Source organism: Lactuca sativa, chromosome 1 (genome assembly GCF_002870075.4).
Source record: "Lactuca sativa cultivar Salinas chromosome 1, Lsat_Salinas_v11, whole genome shotgun sequence".
NCBI classification, from domain to species: domain Eukaryota; kingdom Viridiplantae; phylum Streptophyta; class Magnoliopsida; order Asterales; family Asteraceae; genus Lactuca; species Lactuca sativa.
In genome coordinates this window covers 58082135-58103591 of record NC_056623.2, presented here as the reverse complement: position 1 = coordinate 58103591, position 21457 = coordinate 58082135, and the positions used below count along the sequence as shown (strand labels likewise).

Sequence of the window (21457 nt, the reverse complement as noted above, 5' to 3'; positions counted from 1 at the left end):
TACTTCTACAAGCCGTAGTGTTGTCTGATCATCTTCTGATCAAGTGAGTGTGTAGTTACTTTCTACTAACGCATAATTATGAAGTATTTTATATGAAATACATGTTATGTGTATATTTTGTTGTTATATGTGCGAATGTATATTCACTTTCTTCTATCACATAGATATGATTTATTCTCTATGAAATACGTGTTATGTGTATATGTCTCATCTGTTGTTTGGAATATGTATTGAATGAGAATGTTATACAGGTTTTAAAGTATGCATAAAAATATATATTTTTATCTACTAATATGTTGGGTAGAACATGGGTAGATAGTTGATGTGTGATAAACAGATGAGAGGCCTTGATGTTGTTGTTGTTGATCTAGTTATTTAGCGGAGTATGGATAACGACCACATACTCTTTCTAGACAGTCCTGTGATAAACAGATTAGGTCCCTTATAATAGATGTTGTTTTAGGGACGTAAAGTGAGGATAACGGGAATGGGTAATCGGGTTATTGTTGGTTGGTGAAATTAAATATAATTATTTATTGTGGGTTGAAAACTCTATATGCTCACCAGGCTCCCAAGCCTGACCCACTCAGTTTTGTTGTATTACAGGTAGTGGCGCGAGAGCATAAGTTGGATGACTTATCAAGATCTTTTGATATTAGACCAGTTGTTATATTTAACTGTTGTATGCTCTATCTTTTGTTGTTTATGCTTTTGGTCTGTTTATCGGAACATGACATCCCGAATATTGTTATATAATGAAAATGCATCTCTTGATGAAATGCTTTGATAAACTTTATTTTATCATATTTTGTTTTGGGAACAAATTCCGCAACTCTTTTAAATCAATGGATTTACTCTGAAACTATTTTAAAAGCATAAATGAAACCGATCTTTTCTGGCCGTGATTTTTGGTGATGTCACATAAAACATCTTAAATGTAAACGTTGGAGTTATGAAAACAAAAGGAGACATATAATCATACTTGTAACACAATCCATTTTGCTTAAAGCTTCTTGGGTACTAGTTTTAGCTTTAAGCTTCTTGGGTATTCTAAGTTGTACAATGTCCCCGATAGAGCATGTGCAAAGTGAAATAACTTTTCTTGAAGTGGGTGTACAAAATTAATAACCCTAAATTACTAACACATCACAAAATCATTAATCCTATAACAAAATTAGTGAGAGATACCTAGAGAAAATGGGAGTTGTTGGACAGATAGAGGAAGCTGGAATCAGGGGAATTAAAGCAGTTGATGGAACTAGATGTCGAAATCTTTGCAAGTCACCGGAATCAACACCAAGCCTATAGTAGGGAGTCGGAATCAACATCATGGAACTCTAATTCTCCTCTTGAAGACAACACGTCGCAGGTCGCAGGCGGTGGTCGTTTTGGAGGTTGGTGGCATCAAAGGAACCAGCGACCATCATTGTGGCAGAGGTCGACCTCAAATAGGGGTCATTCGATAAAGATAAAGGGGTGAATGGTGTGTGATTGTGAATGATGGATGAGTCCTAGCTTCCTGATTTGTAGAGAGTTGTGGCTTTGTAAAAAATTTATTTAATTTTTTTTGTTGAGACGAATTGTTGTCCCTATAAATTTTCAGGAACCAGGGAAATCTCCCGCCTAACAAGTTGATACCCGCCAAGTCGTCTACAAATCTCAAGGTCAAAAATAAATTGGTCAACCCTATTGGAACGACAAGTCGTCCCCATAGATCCTCCTATAGCGATGACCTTCGTCGTCCCTTTAGGCTTTGTCACTATAGATACTTATTCTTGTAGTATAGCTTATCAATGTAAAATGAACAAAAGGCTTAAAATTTCATTTTCTACCTAATAAGTTATAATTTGCTTTAAGAACTTAGTAATCCTAACTTTTTTAAATCTCATTTTCAAAATATTGTTTTAAAAGTCCTTTTTATATACCCAAACATTTTTTTTTAACTTTTTAATTTTTCAAGAAGTCAATAAGTAAATGTCATTTTTAGACGAAATCTCAAAAACTCTCTTGAATAGACAAGTAATTTATTTCTTAAACCATGTATATATACTTTTTGTTGCAAATTGGACATATAGTTCTTAAAAAATGTTTCTAAGAATGAGTGATTTAGAAGTATATTAAAGATGTGAAATTGAAATGGAAACTTGTTTGTAAACTAATTGTAACGCCCAGTTCCTGGTACACATTTAGATATTCATTTTTATTAAGCAACTCGACGAGTTAGTAGCCCCAAACTCGTTGAGTAGAGGCTAGAAAGGGACACAGATTTTAAGTAATCTACTCGACGAGTTGAGAGCCCTCAACTCGACGAGTAGTGCTTCCAGAATGAAACACTACTTTCGGGGTTTTGCATCCTATTTAAGCATCCTAATCTCCACTTGCTGGCCTCATTTCCAACCTCCAAGTCCCAAACCCTAATCCACGAAACCCTAGTGCCTTGTATGAGCTTATGAGTTGTTTCGAGTGAATATTGTGTGTTTTGAAGCTTGTTGAAGAAGGAGGAGCTTAGGGATTCAGAAGGAAGCTAGTAGATCCAGAAACAACATCTCGTCCTCTTTATTTTATGGTAAGCAAGTCTCAAACTTACTTAGTAGCTTATTAGATCTCCTTGTTATAATTTTATGGGGTTTTGGTCCAAGAAACATGATCTTTGGGACATGGACGTCCCAAGTGGGTATACCTTCAGATCTATGACCTTGAGGGGTTCACATGGCATAAAGGTGCAAACTTTATGGCCATGGGAGACCCATGCAAGCTATAAGTTCTCATTTTTAGCATTTTAAGCTCCGAAAGGCCATGCATGGAGTGAAAGGTGGAAGCTTTACGTATTCATGGAGTGTTTTGGGTCTAGATCTCTGGTAGTGTGCATTAGTTTGGTGTAAGGATGGCTTATGGACTAAGATTTAAGTCCTGAGGAGTTAGGGTTTGAGCTAAGACCATTATATGAGGGTATCAACGGGTAAAGTTGGAAAGTTTACCCTTAAAAGGACATTTTCAGAATGTATGTGCAGCAAGGAGCTGAGATATGAAGAATAAAGGCTTAATCGATTGAGATGAAGCAACAGACAGAGGAACTTGACGAGTTCATGGACGAACTCGACTAGTTGGTTTGATTTGTCCTGATTCTGTGAAGGACAGGACTCGACAATTCGGTAGGAGGACTCGACGAGTTGACTCCTTTTATTGTGACTGTGAGTAGCATGGGAACTCGGCGAGTCAGAAGAGTGACTCGAAAAGTTGGGTCAACTCAGGGTTGACTTCGACTGGACTTTGACTTTGACCAAGGTTGACCCATGAAGGGGTTTTGAGTATGGAATGGTATCTAAGAGATTGTTATGTACAGGGTGTGAGTAGAGTCGGTTGCGGAGCAGGGACAGTTCAGCTATTCACACGATATCGATGTGAGTTTTCCTCCAATAGGAACGGGTCGAAGGCACCAATGTCGGCCCGTTTATGTATTTTAGTGTATGTCGGACTTAGGTCCAATGTTGGGGTTAGCCCGAGGTAGATTATATGTTTCCGGACTTTGGTCTGATATCGGGCCAAGCCTGAGGAGTGTTTGTCTACTTGATGTCTTCGTGATTCTTACATGTGTTTGTGTATGTGTTTCAAACTTCGGTCCGATGTCGGGGCAAGCCCGAGGAATGTTTACCTTATATGTTATTTTTATATGTTTCGGGCTTTGGTCCGACGCCCGGGCAAGCCGAATGAATGTTTATATGTTTATGTTATGTGGTTATGTTATATGCTTGTTGATATGTTATATGTATACCAGACCTTGGTTTGATGTCGGGCGGGGCCCGATGCCAGATGCGGCCTAATGTCGGGCAGGGCCCGATGTAGTAGGGTGGGGCCCACAATATGTTGATATATGGTTATACGATTATGTGATATGTGTATGGTATGTGATAGTATGGAGAGACTTACTAAGCTTCGTGTTTACAATTTTCAGTTTTGGTTTCAGGTACTTCCGGTAGCAAGGGGAAGAGCTTAGGATGACTGCATGGCACACAACGCAGCCTTCAACCTGGGATGATTTACTCTGATATTTGACATGTGATTTTGATACATTGATAGATGTTATGATACACGACTTATGGTTTTTATATGATGAATGATATTTATGGTTTTTTTATTAATGATTTAAAACAAAATTTTTAGACCGTATTTTGGGATGTTTCACTAATGTATTAAGTTGATTTTAGATTCAAAATCTCATGTTCAACATTAATGTTGCATTTAGTTATGGAAAAGTAGTTGTCGTTTTCCGTTTTTAGTTTTCAAGAAAATAAAATAAATTTTATTAGAAAATTTAAAAAACACGTTTAGTAAGACTTCTTTATTTTTCGTTTTATGTTTTAAAAACTAGAAAAAAAATGTTTAGATGTATATTTTTCTATCGATTTTCATTTAAAAAAACAGTGGTGGGTTAGAGTGGGATGGGGTGGTTGTGGATGTGGTGATTGTGGTGGTAGTGGTGGGTGTGGCGGTGATAGTGCTTGTGGTGGTGGTGGTGGCGGAGGTGGTGGTGGTGATGGTGGGTCAGTGATTGCGATGGTTAGGGGTGAGCATTTGGACCGAACCGGACCGGACTAGACCGGCTCTTGGACCGGACCGGTTTTGGAGAATATTGTGGACTGTGGACCGGACCGGATGAGTCGTGTCCGTGTCCGTGTCCGGGTTTTCCGGTTCTTGGACCTGTTTGGACCGGTACAACTTTAATTGCATAGAGTACAAGTCATTAAAATAAGTTTTTGGGTTTGATATAACTCGGTAAAACGAATATGTTATTAGGTTTGATACGATACAGCTTGTAAAAATGATTACGTTTCCGTTTCATGCATAACTAATCTACATTGATGTTATAATATTATAGTTACAAAATTAATTTTCCAAATAAAAGCAACTAACATACAAAATCAAGTTCACCAAGATGCCTTTCATATGATTTATCTGTCAAAAATACATAAAATTCAGAATTATAGTCTAAAATAATAGTTAAAAAGTTGAAATATTTCAGCTTTGATAGCTCTACTTTGAAGGATTGTAACTCAGTGAATATAATATCAAAATAAACAAAATTATAGTCTAAGCTCATCTACAAACTGTAAACTAAATGTTGGAAAAAACCGGAGGTCAATCCGACTTTAAATGAATGAGTTATGAGTGTTTAAAAAACGCACAAATTACAAAATCTTGCTGAAAAGCTGAATTTTTTCAGCTTTGATAGCTCTACTTTGAAGGATTGTAAATCAGTGAATATAATACCAAAATAAACAAAATTATAGTCTAAATTCATCTAAAAACTGTATACTAAATGTTGGAAAAAACCGCAGGTCAATCCGACTTAAAACGAATGAGTTATGGGTGTTTAAAAAACGTCATAGATTACAAAATCTTGCTGAAAAGCTGAATTTTTTCAGCTTTGATAGCTCTACTTTGAAGAATTGTAACTCAGTGAATATAATACCAAAATAAACAAAATTATAGTCTAAATTCATCTACAAACTGTAAACTAAATGTTGGAAAAAACCGCAGATCAATCCGACTTAAAATGAATGAGTTATGGGTGTTTAAAAAATGTCACATAAATCTTAAACATGTCCAACCGGTTCTAAACCCGGTAAAAACCAGACCGAACCGGGAAAAAAACCGGACCGGACCGGATAGAAATCTTAGAACCGAGAACCGGCCTGGGGGTCAAAAAAACGGTCCGGTCCGGTCCGGTCCAAATGCTCACCCCTAGCGATGGTGATGGTGGGTAGGTGTGTATGTTTGTCGGGGGTGTTAGGGCTTCGGAGTGAGTGACATGGGAGTGAGTGCATTTATATTTTAGAAATAAAAAATGAATTAGTAAAATATAAAGAAAAACACTAATTATTAGTTTTTAAAGATTTTCAAGTTAATTGTAATTTTGGAATTTCAAAATTCACGTTTTTCTTAGAAATTTTTTCCGAAAAATAACTTATTTTTTCTTAACAAAAGCCACGCTAAGGTTTGCGTGAAGTTTTCTCAATATAAAAAAGAAATGTTCCGGTGATAAGTTCAATATATCTATTGTTGATTTGTATTTGTGACTCCTACATTTTCTTACTAGTTTATAACCCGTGGGAACCACAGTTATAAAATTAATTTAACTTTTATAGTAAAAAAAGTTCAAAGTTATTAATCAGTTATTTTAAATAAATTATTAATTATAAGATTTTTTTTAATTATATAAAATTATAATCATTGATTTAAATAAATATGTGAAATTATATCACTTTATAATTTGTATTAATTTTATTTTAATTTTTATTTTAATGCTATTAATTTAATGTAGATAGAATGGAAAATTTAAAATTTAAAATTTCAAATGAATAATTAATAGGTTGACAAGTGGCAAATATTAATTAGGAGACATAATATGGTGACACATGACAAAAGAAGAATAAAATATGCATTAATTAAGAGTTCTAATAAGGTGACACATGTCAAAAGGAGAATAAAACTATTCTTTTATTAGAATAGGGAGATTATGATATTAACTTTTTAAATATCGAAGAGAATCGTAAACCATTGGCATTCAAGGAATTAATCAAGTCTTTTGTGGTATTAGAGGGTCGATTATAAGCTTCTCAATCTCTCCCTCGGCAACCTCCTCTTTTCGTTGCCATATGTTTTCTTTCTCATTATGGTTCCTTCCTCACCAAGGTATCCATGTCTTCGTCTCCAAGGCAGCAACCATTAACCCCAAGACACTCACCAATAACCCTCTTCTTTTCATCTTATTTTACTCTATTGTTCATCTTAAATAACCATAACCATGGAACACAAATATATGTTCCATCCTGCAATTACCATTGCCAATATCAAAAACTTTGTTTTATTCATTATACTTTAGATGGACAAAGGCTAATATAATTCATGGTTTGCATTGTTCAAAATTCATCGTACTACATACAAAGTTCATAAACACACCCTCCCCCCACCGATTTAGATTTCCATTGTTGCTGCCAAAGAATCATGGACATAACTCGAGGCCATTGTCCTACAAAAAATCTATGACAAATTCTAATGATTCAAGAAACCGCTCAACATGCATGGGAACTCCTGAAGATTTTTGAAGACAACAAAAATTATCATGCACTTTATCTTGAACAACAATTTACTATCACTCGCCTCAAATAATTCACCAATATCTCCACATATTCTGACGAGCTTAAAACCATAGCAACTCAATTACCCAATGTCAGTGCACATCAATCATATCATAATATACTATAAATGAGATATTTTTCCTATCATCCTATGCATTTGAAACCTTATGACCTTTCAATTTTTAATTTAATATAATTAATCTATTAATTTAAAATGTGTTATTAAATACAACATATTATCCTATTATTGATATACTTTTAAAATGATTATCATAATACCTTATTTGTTATTTTAAATATTATATTAAATCCAAAACATAAATCAAAATATAAAATAAACTTAAAAATATATTCAAATACGATTTTTCAAAATAGTTAAAAAAAAAGTTTAAATATTGTAAATGTAGAAGTACAAGTCAAATTAAATAAAAAATGATAATCTTACAAAAACCCAACGTATTTTCATCAAATACTTTCATCAAGTCTTAAAAAACATAAATATTATTTTTTTGTAGTTAAAACCTTTATACTTTTTATAATGTATCATTTAAGACATTGAGTTTTGTAAATCCTAGATAGCCAAAAATGTTAGGTGATCGATTCTTCACGTTTCCATTGTTACAATTCATTAGATTAAAAAAATTTTAAAAATATGAGGGTTTAAATGCACTAAAAAAATAATATAATGGTTTTTTTTAATGCTTTTATAAAAATAGGTTACGTTTTTCTGAGGTTAGAAAATCTTAAATAAGAGTTTTAGAAACTATAAGGGTTTTAGTGTACTAAAAAAATAATATAGTGGTTTTTTTTAAACATTTGATGAAAATACGTTGGGTTTTTCCGAGGTTTTCCCATAAAAAAATATCAAAAAACTAATTTTTTTATAATTTTTTTTCAAATAACTTTTCTTAATTAATTAACAGGAAAAGTTTCAGTGTGTTAACTTTCAAACAATAGTTCACATATCAATTAACCATCATGATTTAAATTAAAAAAATCAATAGATAAGTGATTTCTATGTTAATCAATAATAACGTTAAATTGTAATAGTAAATCAAAAACAATGTTTGATTTTATTTAAATGCAAACCATGAGTAGATGTTGAATGATATGATTCTGATAGGTATATATTTTATAATATGGTTCAAAATATATATATATATATATATATATATATATATATATATATATATATATATATATATAATGTTATAGTTAATATCATATTATTGTCAACGTGTATATGCAAACAAATTAACTACATAATTTTATTCCATACAACACACGTATATTTGTCTAGTATATCAAAAAAACCAACTTGTTTTGCACCTATTTATCGGGCTTACAAATCTAATGACAATGTGGCCACACAAAGTCAACAACCAGACCCATTACCATCTCTTATGATGCACGATCCAAGTTAAATTTGAAAGAAAATGGAAAACAGGCAATTTCTTGCGACTAACACTTGCTCCATTTACACCGCCACTAAAATTAAAACACCACCACCAGACGCTACCTAACCTACCTATCCGAAAGCCCATTAGAAGCGAATACCGGCAACATCAACTTACTGCCTATAGTCGGTCCTTGTTCTCTAAAAAGAAAATCTCGGAGCAAATTCTACTTCTCTTGGACATCGAATATCTGGAAGCCATGTTGTGTGATACAAAAAATGTTTATGATGGGCTTTGTTAAGAATAGTGATAAGCGGTTCTTTAGAACAACCAAAAGTTCTTTTTCTCTTTAGAGTTAAAGGGATGCTTTGAGTCCTAACAATTTTTGTTGTCTTCTAATCTCATCCACCTTAGGATCGGACGGCTCCCCATATGGCAAGGAAATAACTTTGGTATCATTAGATGTTATTTTCTTTCCTTTTGATTTGATTTGGTGGGAGGATGAGACATTTTGATTTCTTTATCTTGAGGTGGTGGAGTAAGTATGATCAAGCCCCGACCCAATGGGTACGACAAGTTGGGCTTCGTTCAAAATAGTGCTAATCACTTCTTTGTCATCAATCATTATCATCATCATCAAAAAACACTTGTTCACCTAATCATATCGTTTATCAATGCGTCTTCACGTTCATTCTCTTGAGAAACCATAAGGTTTTTTTAAAGATATTTACCAAAATGACATTGTTTTAAATATATCTACCATTTAGGTAAAATTTTATACCAAATCAAAATTAGAAGGTAAAATAAAAAAGAAAGAAATTTGAATTATCAGAGTAATTATCTTTTTGTTTTGTTTACATATGAATAATTTTTTTCTTTATTTTTGTAAACATGTAGATAACAAATTTATTTAAGATATTCATATATGACTATTATAACCGACTTTAATGATCATATGTAAATAATTTCAGCAAGTTCGTAACCTAAATATATAAAAAAAATTTATCTAAATATAAACAAAACAAAAAATAATTACATGATAAATCTATTCCAAAAGTAAACACCTTTTTAAAATCAATTTGGCTTTTAAAATGTAAGGACCATTTTTGTGGTATTTTGCTTTTGTCATTTATTCTTTTAAATTTCCCACTAATTTATCGGCACCAATAGTATTTGTTTGAGATCAAGTAACAGACAAAAACGTATCCTTTGTTGCCGGCTCAATTTCGCGTTCTAGAAATCCTGAAATAGCGATCGTCCCTGTCACATTGTAACTGTCTCCAAGACGCCAAACCAAATTCAACTACCTATTCAAGCTTAATCAGACCATTTTTGAATTGGAGTTGATCAATAGGGGAAAACGTCGATCGTCCATGGAAGGAGTCTCCAATCAAGAAAAATCGACCACCGATACAGAATTACAAACCAAATTACTCCTTCACAGTGATGATCATGATCATAAGGGTGGTATGAGAACCATGCCATTCATCATAGGTACATCAAAATTCTCAATTCTTCCATCGTTATCTGCACTCTGTACTCGAATTCACGGAAAACCAAATCGGCAAACCAGCTTTTGTGAGTTCGAGTATGAATGAATTTGAATCGTATCAATTAGGGTTTTGATTTTGAACTTGGAGCAGTGAATGAAGCGTTCGAGAGAGTGGCGAGCTATGGATTAATGCCAAACATGATATTCTATCTGATGGAAGTTTATCACATGGAAGCTGTAACTGGAACAAGCATACTCTCCATCTGGTCAGCACTTTCAAATGGTCTCTCCATTTTTGGAGCTTTCATCGCTGATTCTTACTTGGGTCGGTTCCGGGTCATTGCTCTCGGGTCTCTCTCCACCCTTCTTGTAAGTCTCCATTCTTCTACCTAATGAGTAATGACCCGAAATAAACCCACGGATTCTGAAATCGAAACTATTGATGATCTTCTCCTTTCTGCAGGGAATGATTTTTCTATGGCTGACTTCCATATTCCCACAGTTAAGACCTTCATCTTGCAATGAACTCGACACCAGTTGCAACCCTGCAACACCAACCCAACTCGCTTTACTCTTTTCATGTTTTGGTCTACTCTCGATTGGATCTGGTTGCATCAGACCATGTTCGATGGCTTTTGGTGCAGACCAACTCAACCATGATCGAAGAACCCTAAACAACCAGAGACTCATTGACAGCTACTTTAATTGGTACTACGCTTCTGCGTCAATGTCAACAGTTGTTTCTTTTACAGTAGTGGTGTACATTCAAGATCAGTATGGTTGGCAGGTTGGATTTTCAGTTCCTGTGTTGTTCATGGTTTGCTCTGCTGTTATGTTCTTACTTGGATCGTCTCTTTATGTGAAAGTTAAAGTTGGTGAGAGCCCGTTTTCTGGGTTCATTCAAGTTCTAGTTGTTGCTTTCAAGAACCGGAAAGTGAATCTTAGTCGTGATGACTGCTATAATCATAGCCATGGAATGGATCGAGTTGAGCTAACAGAGAACTTAAGGTTTCTCAACAAAGCGTGTGTTATTAAATATTCAAACACGGATCCATGGAGTCTCTCCACAGTCGAAAAGGTTGAATCCCTCAAATCCCTAATTCGTATAACACCCATTTGGTCTTCAGGAATTCTACTATTCACCACAAGCTCACAAAGCTACCCAACACTCCAAGCAAAAACGATGAATCGACACATCACCTCAGGATTTGAAATCCCAGCCGCATCATTCGTCTTATTCATGGTCTTAACACTCACAATATGGCTAGCCTTCTACGATCGTATCTTAGTCCCGATTCTATCCAAACACACACATCAACCGCGTGGGCTCCACCCGAAAACCCGAATGGGAATCGGGCTACTATTCTCAGTCATTGCCATGGTGGTGTCCGCAATTGTAGAAACCATAAGGCGCCATGTGGCAAGATCGGGTAATGACATGTCAGCAATGTGGTTGGTGCCACAATATGCTTTGCTAGGATTCGCTGAGGCTTTCAATGCGATAGGGCAGATGGAGTTTTATTACTCCGAGCTTCCGAAAAGTATGTCGAGTGTTGCCATTGCGGTGTTCATGGTGAGCAATGCATTCTCGGGGCTCGTTGGAAGTGTTTTAGTCAATGTTGTTGACTCGGTGACTAGTGAAGGTGGTAGTGTGAGTTGGTTATCGAGTGATATTAATGAAGGACACGTGGATTATTACTATTGGTTACTTGGTTTGTTGAATTTGCTCAACTTTTTCTACTTCTTGATATGTTGTCGTTTTCATAAGAGGTTTACAGTGTCCACATGAGCTTGGAAAATAAGGGTAAGATTTTGGGCATTGAAGGTTAACATTAGGTTTTAGCATTCAATATTGCCATGCGATGTGGTTATATGCGAATTATGATTTAGTGTGTTGAATTATATTCTTAATGTTATAGGAATAATCCAAAAGGAATTAAGCATTTGGTTAGGTATTTTCATGTACATGATGGTTTTCTATGGGATTCATATTAGATAATGTAAATTTATATTAGCTATATGGATATGATATGTCATGGTGTGAAGTCGATATTGTGTTGTTTAAAGTGACGCAAAATTAACTAGGAACCTAAAAGTAACTAGAAACATAGATGAAACTGTCAAAATTCCCAAAGAACAAGCTTTATTATATTTATTAAATGATATCAAATGCTTATAAAAGACTTTAAGGATTAAGGAAAACAATTAAACACTACAATTAAGGAAACAAAATCCTGCTTTGGGTTGTCCTTCACCACCTTAAAATGGGTTTAAAGTTGGGCGCAATCGTACAATGATTATTGTTATAGTTAATAGAAATCAATATATGACAATGATTTGAATGTTAAATTAAATCAAAACAACTAACATAACATTAAATTTTAACTTTACCAATATGAAAATATATTTACCAAATCAACATTATTGTTTATTCACTATACACAACCCCTGCTTAATACCCGCACGATATGGGAGAAGGTACGTGGCAGCAAATATGAGGGAGCATCATTTTAGTCTGACAAGTAATAGTACATATATTCGTTTAGCCAAAAAAATTTAGCTCAACATACTAATTTTGTTGACAAAACGTGAGACACAAAGGCAAGGTAGTGAGGCACAAGACATGGGGGCGAAATAACTAAAGCCACCAACACCTTGAGAATTGTAATCTAACATTTGTGGTTGGCTGATTTCCAGTCGACGCCTAGACAATGAACGATATAGAAGATCGAGGAGTTGACTATCATCTCTAAATAGACTATATCCTAATTTTTATATATGATTATATTTTTTAGTTTCTCCATTTCTCATATTTCTGATTCCCGATTTGGTGATTTGTGTGATTTGAAGTCGAATTAAGATTGTCAATTCTCTTTGATGTTTGTCAGCGTGTGGATATTTCTATGAAAAAAGAAGCGTCGGTGAACTTTTTGACGAACCCGCATGATGGAAGGTCCACACTTAGACCGGTTGACATTTTGGTCTTTGGATGGATAGGAAGGAAACATGTGTGCGTGGATCTTACTGGGATCTCTCATCTCGTTGGTTTGGGGAGCGGGGGTTTCACAGCTTAACATGCCGCTTTGAAAACCGCTGCGTGCAAAGTTGTAAAGCACGGGAATGCATGTATAGAAAACCAACATGTGTTTGTACCTTTTGCATTCGATACATTTGGTTTTCTCGCACCAGATGCGGTGGAGCTCCTCAATAGAGTCCAATGGGTCATGCATTCTAATGTCATATATCCTAGATCCACAAATATTGTTTTCAAAAGAATTGGTTTGTCATCCAGAAAGGGCTAGCGGCGCAGCTTGTTGCCCGTTTGCATTCAATCGATATGTATTAAACTTTTAATTATAGTTAAACAATTATTTATAATACTCAATATCCGATTTTTGATTCTCAATGGGGTGGAGACTTGGAGTTTGAAGCCTTCGGTTAAGGAGGTATTTCAGTATTTTCTGTTAGAAATATGCATCTTTGCTTTCATATTTATTTGTTTTGCTTACAACAATTTCACTTGTTTTGCTTCAGGAGGTCTTTTTTATTTTATTTTGTGTGATTTTCTTAGGAGTATGAGTTTGAATATGTAATGCTTTTTTGAGTTCAAAATCAGGAGTTCACAATTTCGGTTTCTCATATTTGAGTTTGAAAGTTGTTTGAGGTCTGATAATTGTAGTTTGCTTTAGGTATAATTTTTGTGGTTTTATATATAAATTTCTAGAGTTCCTTTCTGACTTTTTGTTCTATGTTTATGTGATTCATGAGGTATACCTTGTAACTATTTATTGGGTTATGAACTTTTGATTATTTTGAATATGTGGAGGCAGTAGACAAAGAGTGGACCAAAGGTGTGGAACATGTTTTCCGATTTTCTGTTAGACTACGACTTTCAGATATAAGAATAAGAGAAGCTTCACTCGAAGTTGCAGAAAATAACAATGACGCTAAAATCCAAAGTTAAGCTAAATCGTTAACAAATAAGGAGCATGATGAATTTGAGTTTTTGGTATCAAATATAATACAAGGCAACCTTGGTTATATATTTTTTACAATAAAAAGATAAGCCTCCTTATGCAATTAAAGAAGTGAACATGTTGATTGAATACTTCAAGGAGTTTAGAGAAACATGGTTCTCTAAGACAATGATGATGTTAAAGAACTTTCAATTAAAATGAATATTGATTGTATTTCCTCAGATGTATCCTGTTCATAGAAAAAAAAAATCTGATGAGAATTCAGATCAGATCAATATTTCGTTTTTTCAACCATGCAGAATTTTAAAGTTAATTATCTTTTATATATTGTTGATCAAATGAATATTTCTCTTAAAACAAAATATGAACAATAGAAAGAGAATGAAAATATATTTGTTTTTTTGTTTCCTGAAAATCGAAGGAAATTGATGAAAAAAGTCATATTTAGTCGTTTTGAAGCCCCATTTATGAAGTACAGTCAATAAATACGGAGTAATAAACTAGTAAATATACAATTAATATCGCTTTCTGATTAGATATACCTGCTCCTCATTCTTTATAATAATAATAATAATAATAATAAAAAAATGGGATGTGAGGACGTAGGTGTCTATCGACTTACAAAAATTAAAATAAGAAGAAACTAAGAGAGGGCCCACCGGCCACATGGAGGTGATAAATAGAAGGAAGTATGTCGATCGATAGGGATGTGTTTGTCAGTCGTAAGTCGCAAGAAGAAGACAACAATGGTATCCTTTGTTGGTTGCATAATTTCGCGTTCTGCCTTTCACATTGTAAATATCTCCATGTCCATGGTGTCACCCAAATTCAACTTACTATTTAAACTGCATCAAACCATCTTTGAGTCGAAGGAGTCGAAGTCGACCACTCTGGGTAAAACGTTCGATCTTCCATGGAAGGAATTTCGAATCAAGATAAATTGAGCATCGATACAGAATTACAAACCAAGTTACTCCTTCACAGTGATGATCATGATCGTAAGGGTGGTATGAGAACCATGCCATTTATCATAGGTACTTCAAAATCCCCAATTTCTTCCATCCTTGTATATACTCTGTACTCGAATTCACATAAAAATCGATCAGTTTTTGTGAGCTCGAATATAAATACATCTTGATTGTAATAATTACGGTTTTGATTTTGATTTTGGGGGCAGTGAATGAAGCATTTGAGAAAGTGGCGAGCTATGGATTGACGCCAAACATGATATTCTATCTGATGGAAGTTTATCACATGGAAGCTGTAACTGGAACCAGCATACTCTCCGTCTGGTCAGCACTTTCAAATGGTCTCTCCATTTTTGGAGCTTTCATGGCTGATTCCTATTTGGGTCGGTTTCGGGTCATTGCTATCGGGTCTCTCACCTCCCTTCTTGTAAGCCTCTCACCTCCCATATTGATTTTGATTTTGAGCCACTATTTTAATCATCTTGTTGCTACAGGGGATGATTTTTCTATGGCTGACCTCCATGTTCCCACAATTAAGACCTTCATCTTGCGAAGAACTCAACACCATTTGCAGCCCTGCAACACCAACCCAACTCGCTTTACTTTTCACGTCTTTTGGTCTACTCTCGATTGGATGTGGTTGCGTGAGACCATGTTCCATGGCCTTTGGTGCAGACCAACTCAACAATCATCCAACCATAAACAACCAAAGGCTCATTGATAGCTTCTTTAATTGGTACTATGCTTCTATGACAATGTCAATGGTTGTAGCATTTACAGTAGTGGTCTACATTCAAGATGAGTATGGTTGGCAGGTTGGATTTGCAGTTCCTATGATGTTAATGGTTTGTTCTGCTCTCATGTTCTTGCTTGGATCATCTCTTTATGTGAAAGTTAAAGTTGGCGAGAGCCCGTTTTCAGAATTCATTCAAGTTCTAGTTGTTACTTGTAAGAACCGGAAAATCAGTCTTACTCACGATGACTGCTACAATCACAGCCATGGAATGGATAGAGTTGAGTTAACAGAGAACATAAGGTTTGCTAATTACTACAAAATTACTTTAGTTTTTCGTTTGTTAACTAAACGAATAGAAACAATAACATAGCCTAACTCATATTATCTATATCGTACTTTAGGTTTCTCAACAAAGCGTGTGTTATTAAAGATTCAAACACAGATCCATGGAGTCTCTCAACCGTCGAAAAGGTTGAATCCCTTAAATCTATAATTTGTATAGCACCCATTTGGTCTTCAGGAATTCTACTATACACCACAAGTACCCAAAGCTACCCGACACTCCAAGCAAACACAATGAATCGACAAATAACCTCCGGATTTGAAATCCCAGCTGCATCTTTCGGCTTATTTATGGTCTTAACACTCACAATATGGATCATCTTCTACGATCGTATCTTAGTCCCAATTCTAGCAAAACACTCACACCAACCACGTGGGCTCCACCCAAAAACCCGAATGGGAATTGGGCTAGTAATCTCAGTCCTGGCTATGGTAGTGTCCGCAATCGTGGAATCCATAAGGCGCCACGTGGCAAGTTCGGGTGATGACATGTCAGCAATGTGGTTGGTCCCACAATATTGTTTGCTAGGATTAGCGGAAGCTTTCAATGCAGTAGGGCAGATGGAGTTTTATTATTCCGAGCTTCCAAAAAGCATGTCGAGTATTGCAATGGCGCTCTTCATGGTGAGCAATGCATTCTCGGGGCTTGTTGGAAGCTTTTTGATCAATGTTGTTGACTCGGTAACAAGCGAAGGTGGTGATGTGAGTTGGTTATCGAGTGATATTAATGAAGGACATGTGGATTATTACTATTGGTTACTTGGTTTCTTGAGTTTGCTTAACTTTTTCTACTTCTTAATCTGTTGTCGTCTTCATCGGAGGTTTACGTCATCCACATGAGCTTGGAGAAGAACGGGTAATAATTATGGCATGATATGTTATGTGATGTAAATTTTATTTTAAGGCCATGTTTGGCAAAACTAGTCGGTAGCTGGAAACTGTAGCTTTTGTTTGTTAAACGAGTGTTTAACAAAAGTAATTGATATCTTTTGAAATGTATAAAATTACATAAAATGACAGTTGTTCAAAAAATTAATATGTATATATTTTTAAGGGTAAATTTAGAAATTTATTAAAAAAGCTCAATAACTTTTGTTTAAACGACACATGAAGTAACTTTTAGATTTGAAGTTTTTTGCTTAAACTAAAAACTTGTAACACCTGGTTTTAGTGATATTCTCATTTGGAGACAGCAGGTTGGAATTTGATCAAGTTATGGTGTTGGTCTTCAAAGGAATAAGGTTTAGGCCCTTTTCGGATATTGGCAACATTAGATTAAGTGATTAAAGCGCTCTCGATTTGTGCCTTGAAGCCAAGGGTAAAACTGGAAAGGTGATATCTTGGGTTTCTTGTGTAAATTAAGGATTTTTGTTCGATATGTTTTTAGTCAAAAGTAACTAGATAATATTGTGGGGCTCTCCAATACCTTTCCGTACATATAAAGAACACCGAAAATTAGAAGATGGGGGTTCTGCACTACGTAGGGCGTAGAGGAACGCGTTTTTAAGGAGGTACGTTTGGTAAATTAAGCTACGCATTGCATAGCTGCTGCTGACCAAAACCATAATCCTAAGGTTTGGGGCCCTATTTAAGGGCTGTAACTTCTTGGAATGTTTCCTATTACAAACCTCAATCACCTCAAATCATTCCTTTGAAACCCTACCAATCAATTGTGGGTTTTGGAAGCATTTGTGTGCTTTTTAGGTGCATTCTTGAAGAAATAGTCCATTGGAGAAGCAAGTGAGAGCTCCAAGGTTTATAGATCTAGACTTTGCACTTCATCATCTATCTCCAGAATGTATAAAGCTTGCATCTTGATGTTCTTTTTGTTAAATCTAATTAGTTCATGCGTTTTATGCTTTTTGTCCCATAATCTTGGTCCTTATGAGTATGGGATACTCTAAACCATTTGAATGCCTCCTTCTAGTGTTTTTGAGGATACAGAGTCATAAAAATGAGAGCTTTGACACTCTTATCCATCCATGCATGATTTCTTAAGCAATATATAACTTTATGGACCTAGTTTTTGGCTTGTTGTATTAAGAGCTTAATTGAAGCTTTTGGGATCAGGGGCACTATGCAGGGCGTAATCAAGGTACGCATGGTGTAGCTCTAGGTAGGGTGTAAGTCAGCTTAGGGTTAACTATTGACTTTTGGACTTAGCATTGGAAGGGAAAAATGGTCTTTTGTCTAAAAGAGGTTTAATTGAGAGCCTATACCTTTCGTGGGCCAATCGTTTCCTTGATTGTTAATTAGGGTTTTATTATGGATATGTGTAGCAATAGAAGGTTTGATATCGTCGGCTCGAGTGGGTGGCTTATCTTGTTTTCAGGATTAAGGTGTGTTTCTCACTATACTCATAGGTTGAAGGCACAAATGTCGGCCCACCAATTCATGTTATGTATCATGTGTATAAGATGTTATTATGCTATAATGGTCTGTTAGACTGGTAGATCTGTACGATTACCTGTATTGTTGGTTATTGTTTATATGTTTGCATATGTCGACATGGTGTGGTTGGCTTGAGACGGTACTACTTTGTGATATACGCTAACAAATCTGGGAGCAATTGAGTCATAAGCTGAGGGTTGGGAGGGCATTCTTGTCTTTTGTTGTGGGCTTAGGAGCAATCCAATCATAAGTTGAGGGTCGGGAGGGCATTCCAGTCTTATGTTATGCACTAGGGAGCAATCCAGTCAAATGAGAGTCGGGAGGGCATTCCACTCTTATGATGTGGGCTTGGGGGCAATCCAGTCCGGAGACTATAGGTCAGGGGCAATCGAGTTGGGAGATTGTGGGCCCAGTATGCATGTATTGTTTATGTATTGTTGTGTGAGTTATTTTGGGGGAACTCACTAAGCTTCGTGCTTACCCAATTGTTTGTAATTGTTTTTCAGGTACCATTGGTGATTGTAGGAAGGCGAAGGCATGATCGTACATATCCTCCAACTGATTTATACTTGAGAGATTATTTGATACTCCGACTCTGGTGTAACGCCCGTGTTTCTGGCTTGTCATTTTTAGCAATGTAATAGTCTAGGTTAACCTTTGTAACCCCAATTTGAAATAATAAAAATGTATTATTTGTGAATTATGTGATTTATGTGTTTATTTTCTTGAATTTTATAATTTAATGAATTAAGAATAAAATAAGCGTCAAAATTAAAGTGTGAGATAAGCCCGATATCTTTGCATAAAGTTGTAGTGGTTGAAACAAGGATTCCGGAGATATAAGGAATGCCAAAATCCAAGTTATAACGAAGAAGTTATGACCTGTCGAAGTTTCGCGACAGAACCGGCACGACGCCGAGTGACGTAAAATATGAATTTAAGATAGAGCGATATTTAGCCTTAGCGATCTAAACGAAAGTTGTAGATTTTGTTAAACCGAGAGCGTGCATAAAAGGAACGCCCAAATCTGACTTCGTATGAGGAAGTTATGATTTTTCCAAGTTTCGACTTAGCAGTATGCAGCCCGAATACTCGACTTGAGATCGAGCGGTTTTTAGCCGAAACAATCTAAATGAGAATCGAAGATCTCGTTGTTAGCAGCGAAACGATGAAAAGATAGGCGAGAACGGACGTCGGACGAAGAAGTTATGAATTTATAACGAAGTTTTTCTGTCCCGGCCTTCTAAAAATAAATAATAAAAATAAAAGTCAAAATTAGCCGACGGAGTCTAAATGAAAGTTGTAGAGTATGGTCTGACCTTCGCGTGGATATAAAGAACGTCGAAAACGGAGCTCGTATGTGAAAGTTACGCAATTTAGAAGTTCGACGAGTCAACTACGCCCCGTGTAATTTGAGTACGCCCAACGTACTCAGTCGGATGCAACTTGTCTGACCAATACTCGAGTGCCACCAGTCGATGCACGCAGTGATGTCAAAGTACGCCCGCGTAACTCGAGTACGCCCAGCGTACTGAGTACTCCCCGCGTAATTTGAGATTACGCCCCGCGTAATCCCAGACCCTCAGCCTATAGAACTCGAAATCAGCCATTTTCTCTTGTTCAAACTCTTTCTTCTCTCTAGTTTTTGCCTCGTTTTGCATGCCGTTTATACCCCGAAGCCCCGGTATTATTCCCGAGCCCCGAAGCAAGTTCCGAAGTCCCGAGGATCCCGAGAAGTGAGATTTCCGAGCCGAAGCCCTGCCCGCGAGGAGCCCGGTTTTTGTGAAGATCTTCCAGATCTACGGAGAGACACTACTTCTGCAAGCCGTAGTGCTGCCTGATCATCTTCTGATCAAGTGAGTGTGTAGTTATTTTCTTTCCAACGCAATATTATGAAGTATTTAATATAAAATACGTGCTATGTGTAAATATTTTGTGGTTTTATGTGTGAATGTATATTCACTCTCTTCTATCTCATAGATCTGATATATTCTCTATGAAATACGTGTTATGTGTGTATGCCTCATCTGTTACGTGGAATATGTATTGATTAAAGCATGCTATACAGGTTTTTAAACAATGTATGAAAATGTATGTTTTTATCTACTAATATGTTGGGTAGAACATGGGTAGATAATTGGTGTGTAATAAACAGATGAGAGGCCTCGGTGTTATTGGTGTTATTCTAGTCATTCAGCAGAGTATGGATGATGACCACGAACTATTCTAGACTGTCCTGTGGAACACTAGCAGGCTCATTACCTGTAGGTGTTGTGAACGACGTGTTCACTGGTGTACTCTATCCCCCACATGGTTGCCTTTAGGACACTTATTGTTGAGGAAGCCCCTCTGCAGTAATGTCCGTCCCGATGAAAATCCTGAAATAAGTTCCTTATAATAGACATTATTTTTAGGAACGTAAGGTGAGGATAACGGGAATGGGTAATCGGGTTTATTGTTGATTGTTGTAATTAAATATAATTATTGTGGGTTTGAAAACCCTATATGCTCACCAGGCTCCCAAACCTGACCCACTCAGTTGATTTGTATTAAAGGAAGTGGCGCAAGAGCTTAAGATGGGCGAATCATCAAGTTGTTTTTGTTTACAAGTCTGTATATGTATATATTTGTTGAACGACTTGTAATGTTATCGTTTATGCTTTATGATCTGTATCGGAACATGACATCCCGACTTTTGATTATGAAATGAAATCATATTTCTTTATGAAATGTTTTGATAAATATCTATTTTATCATGTTTTGTTTTTGGGAACAAATTCCGCATCTCTTTTAAAACTAAAAGGATTTACTCTGAAAATGTTTAAAAAACATAAAAGAAATCGGTCTTTTCTGGCCGAGATTTTGGGGATGTCACAGTTGGTATCAGAGCATTAGTTTAAGCGAACTAGGAATTTGTAGGATTTCTAGACTTAAACTTAGGATGCTAAGTGGAGATTGTGAGATGTGTGTCTAATAAATGTTAGACACGAGCACTAGTTTATTTTAGGAAAGTTG

The 21457-nt window shown here is 35.8% G+C and overlaps 2 protein-coding genes across 2 annotated transcripts; both read left to right on the top strand.

The window, feature by feature from the left end:
• The first annotated feature begins 9703 nt into the window (after positions 1 to 9703).
• LOC111891300 (protein NRT1/ PTR FAMILY 1.2) lies at positions 9704 to 11971 on the top strand. Its single transcript, XM_023887361.3, has 3 exons — positions 9704 to 10030; positions 10180 to 10397; positions 10492 to 11971. Exons 1-3 carry the CDS (start codon positions 9910 to 9912, stop codon positions 11815 to 11817), a joined length of 1665 nt encoding a protein of 554 aa, XP_023743129.1. The 5' UTR covers positions 9704 to 9909; the 3' UTR covers positions 11818 to 11971.
• A 2756-nt stretch (positions 11972 to 14727) lies between these two features.
• On the top strand, positions 14728 to 17138 carry LOC111891273 (protein NRT1/ PTR FAMILY 1.2). Its single transcript, XM_023887335.3, has 4 exons — positions 14728 to 15039; positions 15183 to 15400; positions 15468 to 16009; positions 16111 to 17138. The coding sequence occupies exons 1-4, from the start codon at positions 14919 to 14921 to the stop codon at positions 16889 to 16891; spliced, it is 1662 nt and encodes a 553-aa protein (XP_023743103.1). The 5' UTR covers positions 14728 to 14918; the 3' UTR covers positions 16892 to 17138.
• Positions 17139 to 21457: the final 4319 nt, after the last annotated feature.

Coding starts and splice junctions, on each gene's coding strand:
- LOC111891300 (XM_023887361.3), top strand. CDS start 9,910: ATGGAAGGAGTCTCCAATCAAGAAAAATCGACCACCGATACAGAATTA. Junction 10,031..10,179: donor AACCATGCCATTCATCATAG/GTACATCAAAAT, acceptor AACTTGGAGCAG/TGAATGAAGCGTTCGAGAGA. Junction 10,398..10,491: donor GGTCTCTCTCCACCCTTCTT/GTAAGTCTCCAT, acceptor TCCTTTCTGCAG/GGAATGATTTTTCTATGGCT.
- LOC111891273 (XM_023887335.3), top strand. CDS start 14,919: ATGGAAGGAATTTCGAATCAAGATAAATTGAGCATCGATACAGAATTA. Junction 15,040..15,182: donor AACCATGCCATTTATCATAG/GTACTTCAAAAT, acceptor TTTTGGGGGCAG/TGAATGAAGCATTTGAGAAA. Junction 15,401..15,467: donor GGTCTCTCACCTCCCTTCTT/GTAAGCCTCTCA, acceptor TTGTTGCTACAG/GGGATGATTTTTCTATGGCT.